At 38.7% G+C, this 13,659-nt stretch overlaps 1 protein-coding gene across 2 annotated transcripts in view; it reads left to right on the top strand.

Moving 5' to 3' along the window:
• Positions 1-13,659, top strand: part of RXFP2 (relaxin family peptide receptor 2) — a 77,635-nt gene that overhangs the window by 20,602 nt on the left and 43,374 nt on the right. For both annotated transcript variants that reach the window (XM_023208673.2, XM_023208674.1), the window contains exons 3-5: positions 2,497-2,574; positions 5,771-5,876; positions 6,686-6,757. In XM_023208673.2, coding sequence (XP_023064441.1) covers positions 2,497-2,574; positions 5,771-5,876; positions 6,686-6,757 — 256 coding nt within the window. The remainder of the gene's footprint in view (positions 1-2,496; positions 2,575-5,770; positions 5,877-6,685; positions 6,758-13,659) is intronic.

Raw genomic sequence — 13,659 nt, 5'->3', positions numbered from 1 at the left:
AGAAAGAAAGAAAGAAAGAAAGAAAGAAAGAAAGAAAGAAAGAAAGAAAGAAGGAAAGGAAAGGAAAGGAAAGGAAAGGAAAGGAAAGGAAAGGAAAGGAAAGGAAAGGAAAGGAAGAAAGAAAGGAGGGAGGGAAGAAGAAAAGAAAGAAAGAAAGAAGAAAAGGAAGGAAGGAAGGAAGGAAGGAAGGAAGGAAGGAAGGAAGGAAGGAAGGAAGGAAGGAAGGAAGGAAGGAAGGAACTATGAAATATTCTAGAGGGGCAGAATTCCAGGCAAAGGCAACATCAAGTGCAAAGGCCCAAGGCTGACTGAAACAGGATGATGTGTTTGATGGTGTGTGACTCAAGCAGAGTGAACAGGGGTATACACAGGGAATGAAGGGGTAACCAGAGGCTAGATAACAGAGCATCTTACAGGCCAATTTCAGCTCTGTTTATTGAAACCTAAAAAATATTTTTCTCTGGAGGAAACTGATGCCAAGAGAGGCTGATATGTCTAGTTAATCAGAAAAAATCCTGCGTGTTTTCTCCCACAGAGAGCTACCTCTCTTCAGCACTGCCCAACCACCCACCAAAGTAGGGCAGCAAAGCCCACGGCATGCATCTCTAGAATCTTGTCCTGCCCCTGGGTACTCAGGCATGCCTCCCTCTGAGGACACAGCCTCTGCCTACCCTTCCCGTGGATCACTTCCAGTCATTCTTCAGGGCCCGGTTTAAGTGTCTCCTCCTCCAGGAGGGCTTCCCCGGCCTCCCTGAAGCTGTATCACCGTTCAAGGATGGCTGCAATTTATCTGTGTTATCACAGCACCCTGGGTGTATCTGTATGCTGCACAAAGTAGAATGCCTTATCTTTTCATTGTTGTTGATGTTGTTTGTTTGTTTGTTTTTGAGATGGAGTCTCGCTCTTGTTGCCCAGGCTGGAGTGCAATGGCGTGATCTTGGCTCACTGCAACCTCTGCCTCCTGGGTTCAAGCGATTCTCCTGCCTCAGCCTCCTGAGTAGCTAGGATTTCAGGCGCCCTCCACCATGCCCAGCTAACTTTTTGTATTTTTAATAGAGACGGGGTTTCACCATGTTGGCCAGGCTGGTCTGGAACTCCTGACTTTAGTTGATCTGCCTGCCTCGGCCTCCAAAGTGCTGGGATTATGGGCATGAGCCACTGTGCCCAGCTCTTATTATGGCATTTATCTTCCTAGGTAGGAACTCCTTGAGAAGAGGCCTCAGTCTTATCACAAAGCTTAGAGCTGGAGAGTACAGAGTCAGTGTTCAGTTTTGGGGACAACTCTCTGGATGCCAATGGGCAAGTTCCTCAAATTCTTGTCCTTTCCTCTTTGCTGCATGGGAACCAGAGCCATGAATGTTTACCCCATGAGGATTTCTGAACCCAAATTAAATAAAGCAAGTGAGGCAGCATCATAGTAGAATTATTGAGAATATTAATAAGAAATAGAAATAAAGATTCCAAGGATCAAAGCAGACTGTGGGCAATTATTTTAATTTACTTAGGTATTTGTGTGAACTTCAGTATCTTACACTATAATGCGTATTTTATTATTTTATAGCATATACTGAAATAACAATACTTCACAATTAGGCCTCCTTTTTTAAAAATATGATTTATCAAAAAGAAGAGGAAAATTCGGTAAATAAATTATATTTACATATGACAAATTGACATTAATATATGACAAATTGAGGAAATGTTATTTTTCTCAGCAGGACTCAAAAACCTTTATTTATTTATTTGAGACAGGGTCTCCCTCTGTCACTCAGGCTGGAGTGCAGTGCCGTGATCACTGCTCACTGCAGCTGTGACCTCCTGGGATCAAGCTATCCTCCCACCTCAGTCTCCCAAGTAGCTAGGACTACAGGTGCGCACCACCACGCCCAGTTAATTTTTTATTTTTTGTAAAGAGAGGGTCTCCCTATGTTTCCCAAGCTGGTCTTGAACTCCTACATGCAAGTGATCCTCCCACCTCAGCCTCCCAAAGTGCTGAGGTTACAAACAAGTGCCACTGCACCCAGAAAAAAGCCTTTAAGAAACTTTGCTTTTGCTTTATTAAAAAAAAGTCGGATGACGTAAATGTTATCAGAACTCAATATATCTATCAAGTATGCTTCTACATATACAGCAGTACGCACGTGACAAAACAAAATTCGGATATTTTCTTTGGAGGTCCTCAAAATTAAGGTCAAACGTGGAAAATGTCAGTATTAGAAATAGTTGATCTTTTCCAAGACATTTATATTTATGTAAAATAATTACATACTTGCATTGCAAATTTTATGATACATACATTTGGAGTATTTTTCATGTAAAAAAGGGATACTTTGCAGATGTTTGCCTAACTTTTTCTCCCTTACTATGTATTTAAAAGATCAATCATTCTATTACTTAAACATATTTTAGTTTAAAATCATTATCAAACTGTTAAACTTTTGTAAGATGGTATTTAATTTCTAGAATAAGTGACACATCTCAATCACCATTTCACAGGTGACACTAGTGGATGGGCGACCATATTTGGCGCAGTCCATGGAAATGCTAACAGTGTGCCCTTAACACAGAAGTGCTGTAAGTGGTTTTGATTCAAAGACGGTATCAGCTTTGTGAAAAACATGATTTGTGATGCACACATTTATACGGGTAATGCGACAAATTCACTTTGGAATTTCCTTTTAGTTCAATGTATTTCACTGGCTAACAGGTCTGTTGTCTGTCTGTGGGATTGGAAAGACAGAAAAAAGAAAACAACCATTTATGCTATTTTCATGCATTACTCTCTGATTGCCAGAATATATAAGTATTGAATAATTGTGACAAATAGTAAAATTCTTATTCCTTTTAATTATTTTCTTCAAGAAAGATGTTAGGCACTGAGAGGACAACGATGACTAAGACGAAGTTCTAACCCACAAACACCTCACATGTAGCAGGAAAGACAGTTCCTTACAAAAGCAGTGATGATCCAATATTATTGCTAAATGGGAGGAATAATGTTTGCACCAGGGAATGGGGAGGCCCATTGGAAGAAATGATGGCTGTGCTGAGGATGGGGAAAGATTCCCAGAGAGGATAACATTTGAGATGGACTTTGAAGTCCTTGGATGGAGGAAAGCTACGAGGTGACCAGATGAGCAGGGGAGCAAGATCAGCAAAACACTGGGGAAGATGCGCAGCAGGTTGCAGCATGCCTTTTCACAACCATTCTGAGTGCATGAAGTGGAGGGGCAGGAGCCGAGCCTAGAAGGCTGGGGCCAGCCCATGAAAGGTTTTGGTGCACACACTGAAGTGTGGCCTCTATCCTGTAGACAGAATTTTAGGGGGGGTGTGTGTATATGTAGAGACATAGATATATAATTAGATGAATGTACAATGACATACATTAGTATGTATATGTAAATATATGTATATAACATGTATATATCAAATATGACACTAACAGTATTTTATGTACTTTATAATACCAGTTTATAATGACCATTTATATACTTTATAATGCACAAGAATATTCTGTATGAAAATTAGAAACTAAAAAAGGATAAAATGAAAAATAAATACAACCAAAAGCTCTACTATATTCTACCTAACCCACAATGAGTCATCTTGCCCACATCCCATTTTAAAGGTTACTACTGTATACAACAGGCAATCATCATAGTTTTGCGCCTAATGTTTGTTTGGTTTGGTCTTATATTTATTTTATTTTTTAATGAGGAGGAAGAGCATGTGATCAGAAATGTATGTGAGGAAGATTATTTCATTAGAATTGCAGAGAATGAATTAGAGTAGTGAGTCTTAGCCATGGCAACAGTGCCTGCAAAGAACGTCTGACAGTGTCTAGAGACCTTTTTTTTTTTTGAGACAAGGTCTCACTCTGTTGCCCAGGATAGAGTGCAGTGATACAATCACAGCTCACTGCAGCCTTGAACCTCCCAGGCTCAAGTGATCCTTCCACCTCAGCTTCCTGAGTAGCTGGGACTACAGACATGCACCACCATGCCTGGCTAATTTTCATATTCCTTGTAGAGATGGGGTCTTGCCATGTTGCCCAGGCTGGTCTCAATCTGCTGGGCTCAAGCAATCCACCTGTCTCAGCCTCCCAAAGTGTTGGAATTACAGGCGTGAGCCACCCATGCTCAGCCTGGAGACACTTTTGGTCGTCCTGATGGAGAAGGGTGGGTTGCTGCTGGCATCTAGTGGGTAGAGGCCAGGGCTACTGCTGAATATCCTACAATGCAAAGGACAGCCTCCCAGGACAAAGAACAATTTGTCAGTCATGTTCAGATGGAGAAGAAAGAATGATGATAAAAGAGATACTGGATATTATGTTTATTCCAATCCCCAGGAAATGCCATTGAGAAGACTGAGGTAGAGAGAGATGCAAAAGGCGTTTCAGAAAAAGAATCCACAGAGCCTGGGGGCATGATTGGCTTGCAGGTGATGGAGGGTAAACAGTTTAATGCTCACATTTCTGGTTTTGGCGACACACCCAGCTTGACCAAATGAAATTATTCTATTGGTAAATAAGTTTCCAATCACAGGTTTTCAATTTAATCATATAAGCACTATTTCAATGGTGGTTATGTCAATAAATATTGATGTAAGCATATGAAAGCTATCTTTAGGAAGTTGAACTAATTAACATATATGTATAGACAACATAAAATATTTTCAAAAATTTATACACTAAAAGCATCTTTTACATTAAGTATATACTCAGTAGAAGTTTGTTGGCTTTAGTAATAAAATTCAGTAAAATTTATTTTTAAAATAACACTTGGATAAAAGTGATCTAAAAGAAGCAGGGCAACTAAAAAGAACTTATAATTACATTAAAAGAAATAACAAAATAAATTCAAAAATAACTCTCACATTCTTAGCTCTATCAGTACAAATATTCATAGGCTCTGAGGAGAAATCAGACTCCAAAAATACTTACTCTGTCTCTCAACGTCTCTCTCTCCTCTGCCCTCCTCTCTCTCTATCACACACACACACACACACACACACACACACACAGAGTGATCGTCCTATGGACCAGGTTGGCCTGGCTTCTCCTTAGATTTCTCACTTCTTTACATGCCATTATCTTAGTAACTATGTAAGTCCCTTCAGAGTACATCCTGAATCCTTCTTTCTTCTGAATGCTTCAGATAGATAGATCTTTGGTTATCTCAGCTTTGCAGCTTCTCTACAACTTTTATCTTCAACTTTCAACTTTCAAAGAACCAAAAGGAAGGAATATCTGGCTGGATGGATTTTAGTAAGGTGCCAGTGTGGTTATGGTAGAACCTGCATCTCAATCTTCTCATGGTTCTTAGGGAAGTTTGAAAGAAGAAAAAAATTGAATCTGATTTTAAACAACAAGCATTTATTGAGCAACTATTTTTTGGTATTCAAATGAACTGAACTGACTCAGTCATATCCATTAAGAATTAATCATACTAATGTTTTTCATTGAAGTGAACTTAATCTTGCTTCACTAGATGAGTTTATGCTAGTTAACATTTTGTGAGTTTTTTCTAATCACTTGGTAAATGTCTCTGAAATGACTACTAGAAACTAGAACTGAGATTAACACATTAGTCTATATTTGAGTAGGAGAGAATTCTTATTTACTTTTATTAGGGGCTGAATGAGTTCATTTAACAGATGTAAATTTCATACATTCAATGAAAAGAAAACAGTATCAGTTATTAAAGGCAAAGTCATAATTAAAGAAATGTATTTGTTTGCTAGTGAAATCTTACTCTTTTTGTCCCATTAGTTCTAAAACAGTATCCACAATGCTGTGACTGCAAAGAAACTGAATTGGAATGTGTAAATGGTGACTTAAAGTCTGTGCCGATGATTTCTAACAATGTGACATTACTGTGAGTAAAACTTCATTATTGGTGATATTTGTCCCTATAGTCACATGAAAACCAAGGAAAAACCCAATAGTGTTGCGTGTGTATTAGCAAAATAATAGAAACTCTGTTTAAAACTACCAGTCATCAGATAATTCTCCATGCTTCCTATTCAGGGGGAAAAAATGGTTTACACCCTGTATGTTAGATTAGCCTGGATCAGTTAACTCACAAATGTCTGTGGGCCTGGAGTTCTTATTTTCAATTGTTTTCTGATTTATGTATGATTACTATTGTGGTTGTGCTGAAATGTTTTCGTTTTTAAAAAAGGAAGCATGCTTACTTATTCTACGCCATTTTTAACATTGGTAATCTATCCAAGACTGCAAAGATATAAAAGGTCCATGAAGCTAGCAGCTATGTTATATCATGCAAAATTTTCTGTACTTTGCATAAAGTTATTGAAAGCCTCAGGAATTTGCATTCATGTCATCATTTGGGCATGCAAGAGTGGGTTGGGATCTTTGGTTGGTTTTTGGTTTGGTTTGGTTTGTTAATGCACCCAGAGAGTAAAAACAAAGAAGTTAAATCACTGTGGACTTTCCAGTCTGCTATACTAACTAGATACATTTGTCAAATATTCACAAACTACTTTATTTTGCTTTATAAACTTTTCATTCTCCCAAAAAAAATCTTTAGTTATTGTCATGTTCAAATATGGATTAGTATAATGGACATCATCAAATATTCTTTTCCCAAGCATGTGGCTTCTAGGGAAGAGTTGGGTTGGTCATAAAAATCCATAATGAAGTTTGCTTTACATGTTATTTTAGGTCTCTTAAGAAAAACAAAATCCACAGTCTTCCAGATAAAGTTTTCATCAAATACACAAAACTTAAAAAGATGTAAGTAGCCATTAATAGCATATTTATTTAAAAAAAAATCCTTTTGGTGGTATAAGATGTTTTTGATCTAAAAATAAAATAAAATATCAAGCTTTTTATCTTTATCATTACATTTATGTTTCTAAATGTAATTAAGCTTAGAAAATAAAACATTTAAAAGTATGTTATCTTTCCATTTCATAATTTAAAGCAGCTGAACCCATTTTATTTAAGCTTTTTCAGAGAATTAACTTGGAGTCGAGGTAAAACATCTCAATAGGAAAATACACAGTTCCATTATTTTCCTCAAGATATTGGGAATGACATTGCACATTCAGGGGCACTTTTTCACTTGAAAAAAAGAATGACAGCATAAACAAGAACAATCAGATCATTTCAAGTACATAATGATAGGGTACAAATATCCCCCAGGGTGTTAGCCGTGAAAACACGGGAGTTGTGCAACCAGTGATATTAACATATCTGAGGAAAGAAAATGCCAATAAATAGGACATGATCAGCAGAGAAGGTATCCTGTGACAAAGAAGGGCCAATATGCTTCCAGAATCATCCAAGAAAGAAAACCATGAACTGTGAAATATAATCCCTAGAGATGATCTCTCTTGGAGGGTAGGATGCACCACAATTTTCATAAACAATTCCTTTGCTTTGATTCCCTACTAACCAAGCAACCTTAGGATGATGAATTTAATTTCCCAATGTCTTCATTTTAGAGTATTTGAAAAGCTGCATGGCATAGAGAATAAGAACATTCCTATAAGTGGGATGGGATGCTTTCTATTCACATTTATAAATCGAGAATATTCAGGTTTATGTATCAGTCATTTGTAAGTTGGATCGCTGTCTGTCAATCCCTCTGGGCCAGTCACTCTGGGGCGCTGGAGGGGCTACACCTGCTGAGATGATCATTAGACTAGATAACAAAATTAGCAAGAGAATACTGTACACTCTGCAAGCCCCCTTGGCGGTACCATCATCTTTTTGTGTTATCCTTCAGTATCCAGCATAGAGGAGAAAAGTTTCTAGAAATGTGAAATCTGTGAAAATCCAGGAATAAAAATTATCTGAATCTTTGTTGATACTGGGCACACACATTTGGTGTGAAATACCATCAAGGATGTTGTGTTCCTGAATTCAGGTACAGATTTCCTCATACAAGAAAAGAAGTAGCTAATGGAAGTCCACAAGGTAGAACCTTGTGTGAACATCAGTACTCAATCATACCTGGGTTTGACGGTGGCCTCTGTAAAGCCCAGCTGCTCTCAGACCTGTTGCTTCATCCTAAAGTATGCGGGTATGTGGTCATGTCATTGTCACACTAGAGTAGCTATGCATTGACTCTGCATGTCCAGATTCCTCTAGAGTGGAAATTCTAACCACACTCTTCCTAGTCTTCCAATAAATCCCTAAAATCACAACCTGTTCATTAGATGAATCAATATTGTCTTTGCACTGCCTGGATAGTACATGTGGGAGGAAAAATAGCACTAGCAGAAACGAAGGGAAGATATTTTTGGTTTCAGAATTCTTGTTTCATAGCAATTGAAATTCTATTTTCCAGAGTCATAGAAGTTTTAAGAATTTCTAATTAAATCTTTTCATTATACACGAAGTAACTAAAGTCTGCAATGGTTAAATGACTCACCTAAGATCTACAACTAGTAAGTGGAAGACCCAGAATTAGAGCCAATGTCTTCTGATGTCTAAAGTAGTGCTTACTTTACCATAACAAGAAACCTTAAGAGGGAAAGAAATTGTTCTAGCATTCAACTGAATTTCTACCAGCACAGACTGTCCCACCCCATGTAGAATTCCCTTGTATATGTTTTGCCCCCTAATTTTGGGCAAGCTGACTTCTGGGGAGGGGGCGGGGTCACTAGAGGCTCAAGCAGGAGGGTTAAAATTAGACTTCTCAGGCCACGTCCTTCCTTGGTCTATTAACCCATAACTGTGTTCTATGCCAGTATCTCCCTCTGTGGTCCCAGTCCCTGCTAGCCCACTGAAGAGAATAATATAGAAGCAATTTAATAATTCAGGTCCATAATTTTCCAAGTGAAAAAAGATAGAGATTAAACTTTATTGCCAAGATTAGCTAGCAATTTCTCCAAGTAAATGTTTAATTCTACTTTGTCAGAGAAAACAGGCACCACATCATAACCTGAATATTACCTGATAGGGCTTCTCCCCATGCAAGCTGCTATTTGATCGTTTGCAGGCATTAATTTTCCCGGAGACTAATAGAAAAGAAGTTACGAGACTCTCATCAATAAACATTCATCAAGTGTTTATTATATGTAAGATAAAGCCCCGGGTGATAAAACACAATTGCTTACAGTCATCTACCACTTTTTAAAGTTTATAAAGAATTCCAATATTTGGAATTTTCATCCCCAAAGTCTGTGAGGTGGGGCAGACACTGTTACAGCAGTTTTAGGAATCAGGAAAGCCACTTGGGAAGAGAGGTTGTGTGCCCAAAGTCAGTCAGCTGACAAGTAGTAGAGACTGGCCTCAAACTCAAACCTTCTGACTATGCTCCTTTGGAAGCCCACCCACATAGTCCAGGCTCAGAATGTGTTATTATCAATGAAACCACCCAGAAAGTAAACTTTGATTTGAAAATAACTCAAGTTCTTTATACTCAAATATCCTAGAGCAGCTCATAAGCTCAACAATGCTTTCTTAAATCTCCTTTCCTCCCCATCCCCTTTACCCACATTCCTCAACTCCTCCTGCTCTTTTCCAGACTCCCAGAAAAATAACCCCCAGCAGCAGTCCTACTTCTTGTCCCTCCTGTCCATCTACTCTTACATTCTTCTTCCCAATCCTCATACAATGACCCAAATAACAAATGTGGCAAATACCAAACCATCCCCAGGAAAGGATGTCAGGGGGAGGAAGAAACCAGATGGGCCTCAGTCAGAACTCTTGGTATCCGGTAGAAGGAGAGCAGCAGCTAGCAAGATCCACATATTCATTTACTCCTGTGATGAATATTTACTGACACCTACAAGGTGCTAGGCACCAAGGATACAGCATGAACAACACCGATGAAAAGCCACAGATGAAATTAAGCTTGTGGAGCTTAGTTTCCAATCAAGAAAGATAGTCAATAAACAAAGTTTAAAATATACAATTTGTTAGGTGGTGGTGAGGGCTAAAAATAAACCAGAAAGAGGATTAGAAGGTGCTGGGGAAATGGAATTTCAAACAATTCACTAATAACTTTGTCCACATTACCATTGCTCAAGGTGCCTCTAAAGCTCCCCAAGAGACTGCTCAAAACACATCTAATCAGTCTTCTACATACGTGTACAGATATTTAAGACTAGCTGTCATCACCCTCCACCACACCACAAACCTCTTCCCTAAGTATCCTCAGTTCCTTAAATTCCTCCCCAAAGGACATAGTTTCAAATCTTTTCATCATTCTGGTCACAATAATCTGCATATGTTTGCCTACATTTGTCTTCACGGGTGACATCTAGAATAAATACACTGTTATCACTGTAACATGACCGAGGCAAACGGGGAAGAACTCTCATCCCTTTCCATCTGCACTCTATATGCCCTATGATTATATTGCTCTTTTGATGATTTCTTGATACTCTTAACTCCTACTGATCTATAATATCTAATCCCATGCCACATGTGTTGCTGCTAAGTGATGTGTGTGCTACATCCTGTACTCATGCACTTAGTATTTGAGAGGTAGTTGTGGATGCTTAAACATATCCCTAGTCAGTTTCATCCTGTTAGAGTCAGTTTTTCTTACCAGAGAGTGAAGGTCTTTTTGTGTTTTCCATCATAGTCACTACTCCTCTCATAATCATGTCATCTGCAAATAAGATCAACTACGTTCACCCAGGTCATGGAGTAAAATATTGAAGAGAACAGCACCAAACTATCTTTCTGTATTCCTTCATCACCATCCTTCAGATAAGAATATGTATCATTCTTTCTTTTGTCCATAAAAAATTATAAAACTGCTTGATCAGTGCCCAGCAGACATGTAACAATGTTTATCACATAGTTTTGCACAGTCTTTCAAAGAAGAAAATGAAGTTGGTCTACCACGTGGTTTCTTGTGAACTACCCTGGTCACTTTCTCTGTGAGGCATAGACAAAGCAGCATCATATTCACCTGTTCTATGGTCTTCCCAGGACCAGCATTGAGCTCATCCAACCACAGCTTGTGAAACTAACTTCTTACCTTTTTGAGAACTTAAGACTACATTTGCCATCTTTTACTTTCCAGCTGCTCACCCTTTCTCTGGATTCCTCAGCAATTGACCATAATTTAATGTTCTCAGTTTTTGGCATTTCTCTCTCTCTTTTTTTTTTTTTATTATACTTTAAGTTCTAGGGTACATGTGCATAACGTGCAGGTTTGTTACATATGTATACTTGTGCCATGTTGGTGTGCTGCACCCATCAACTCGTCAGCACCCATCAATTCATCATTTATATCAGGTATAACTCCCCAATGCAATCCCTCCCCCCTCCCCCCTCCCCATGATAGGCCCCAGTGTGTGATGTTCCCCTTCCCGAGTCCAAGTGAGCTCATTGTTCAGTTCCCACCTATGAGTGAGAACATGCGGTGTTTGGTTTTCTCTTCTTGTGATAGTTTGCTAAGAATGATGGTTTCCAGCTGCATCCATGTCCCTACAAAGGACGCAAACTCATCCTTTTTTATGGCTGCATAGTATTCCATGGTGTATATGTGCCACATTTTCTTAATCCAGTCTGTCACTGATGGACATTTGGGTTGATTCCAAGTCTTTGCTATTGTGAATAGTGCCGCAATAAACATACGTGTGCATGTGTCTTTGTAGTAGCATAATTTATAATCCTTTGGGTATATACCCAGTAGTGGGATGGCTGGGTCATATGGTACATCTAGTTCTAGATCTTTGAGGAATTGCCATACTGTTTTCCATAATGGTTGAACTAGTTTACAATCCCACCAACAGTGTAAAAGTGTTCCTATTTCTCCACATCCTCTCCAACACCTGTTGTTTCCTGATTTTTTAATGATTGCCATTCTAACTGGTGTGAGATGGTATCTCATTGTGGTTTTGATTTGCATTTCTCTGATGGCCAGTGATGATGAGCATTTTTTCATGTGTCTGTTGGCTGTATGAATGTCTTCTTTTGAGAAATGTCTGTTCATATCCTTTGCCCACTTTTGGATGGGGTTGTTTGTTTTTTTCTTGTATATTTGTTTGAGTTCTTTGTAGATTCTGGAAATTAGCCCTTTGTCAGATGAGTAGATTGCAAAAATTTTCTCCCATTCTGTAGGTTGCCTGTTCACTCTGATGGTAGTTTCTTTTGCTGTGCAGAAGCTCTTTAGTTTAATTAGATCCCATTTGTCAATTTTGGCTTTTGCTGCCGTTGCTTTTGGTGTTTTAGACATGAAGTCCTTGCCCATGCCTATGTCCTGAATGGTACTACCTAGATTTTCTTCTAGGGTTTTTATGGTATTAGGTCTAACATTTAAGTCTCTAATCCATCTTGAATTAATCTTCGTATAAGGAGTAAGGAAAGGATCCAGTTTCAGCTTTCTACTTATGGCTAGCCAATTTTCCCAGCACCATTTATTAAATAGGGAATCCTTTCCCCATTTCTTGTTTCTCTCAGGTTTGTCAAAGATCAGATGGTTGTAGATGTGTGGCATTATTTCTGAGGACTCCGTTCTGTTCCATTGGTCTATATCTCTGTTTTGGTACCAGTACCATGCTGTTTTGGTTACTGTAGCCTTGTAGTATAGTTTGAAGTCAGGTAGCGTGACGCCTCCGGCTTTGTCCTTTTGACTTAGGATTGTCTTGGCAATACGGGCTCTTTTTTGGTTCCATATGAACTTTAAAGCAGTTTTTTCCAATTCGGTGAAGAAACTCATTGGTAGCTTGATGGGGATGGCACTGAATCTATAAATAACCTAGGGCAGTATGGCCATTTCCACGATATTGATTCTTCCTATCCATGAGCATGGTATGTTCTTCCATTTGTTTGTGTCCTCTTTGATTTCACTGAGCAGTGGTTTGTAGTTCTCCTTGAAGAGGTCCTTTACATCCCTTGTAAGTTGGATTCCTAGGTATTTTATTCTCTTTGAAGCAATTGTGAATGGAAGTTCATTCCTGATTTGGCTCTCTGCTTGTCTGTTACTGGTGTATAAGAATGCTTGTGATTTTTGCACATTAATTTTGTATCCTGAGACTTTGCTGAAGTTGCTTATCAGCTTAAGAAGATTTTGGGCTGAGACGATGGGGTTTTCTAAATACACAATCATGTCATCTGCAAACAGGGACAATTTGACTTCCTCTTTTCCTAACTGAATACCCTTGATTTCTTTCTCTTGCCTGATTGCCCTAGCCAGAACTTCCAACACTATGTTGAATAGGAGTGGTGAGAGAGGGCATCCCTGTCTTGTGCCAGTTTTCAAAGGGAATTTTTCCAGTTTTTGCCCATTCAGTATGATATTAGCTGTGGGTTTGTCATAAATAGCTCTTATTATTTTGAGGTACGTTCTATCAATACCGAATTTGTTGAGCGTTTTTAGCATGAAGGGCTGTTGAATTTTGTCAAAAGCCTTTTCTGCATCTATTGAGATAATCATGTGGTTCTTGTCTTTGGTTCTGTTGATATGCTGGATTACGTTGATTGATTTGCGAATGTTGAACCAGCCTTGCATCCCAGGGATGAAGCCCACTTGATCATGGTGGATAAGCTTTTTGATGTGCTGCTGAATCCGGTTTGCCAGTATTTTATTGAGGATTTTTGCATCGATGTTCATCAGGGAGATTGGTCTAAAATTCTCTTTTTTTGTTGTGTCTCTGCCAGGCTTTGGTATCAGGATGATGTTGGCCTCATAAAATGAGTTAGGGAGGATTCCCTCTTTTTCTATT

The sequence above is a fragment of the Piliocolobus tephrosceles genome, chromosome X (genome assembly GCF_002776525.5).
Source record: "Piliocolobus tephrosceles isolate RC106 chromosome X, ASM277652v3, whole genome shotgun sequence".
Classification (NCBI taxonomy): Eukaryota; Metazoa; Chordata; class Mammalia; order Primates; family Cercopithecidae; genus Piliocolobus; species Piliocolobus tephrosceles.
The sequence above is the reverse complement of the archived record's forward strand: the minus strand, read 5'-3'. Positions and strand labels throughout refer to the sequence as shown.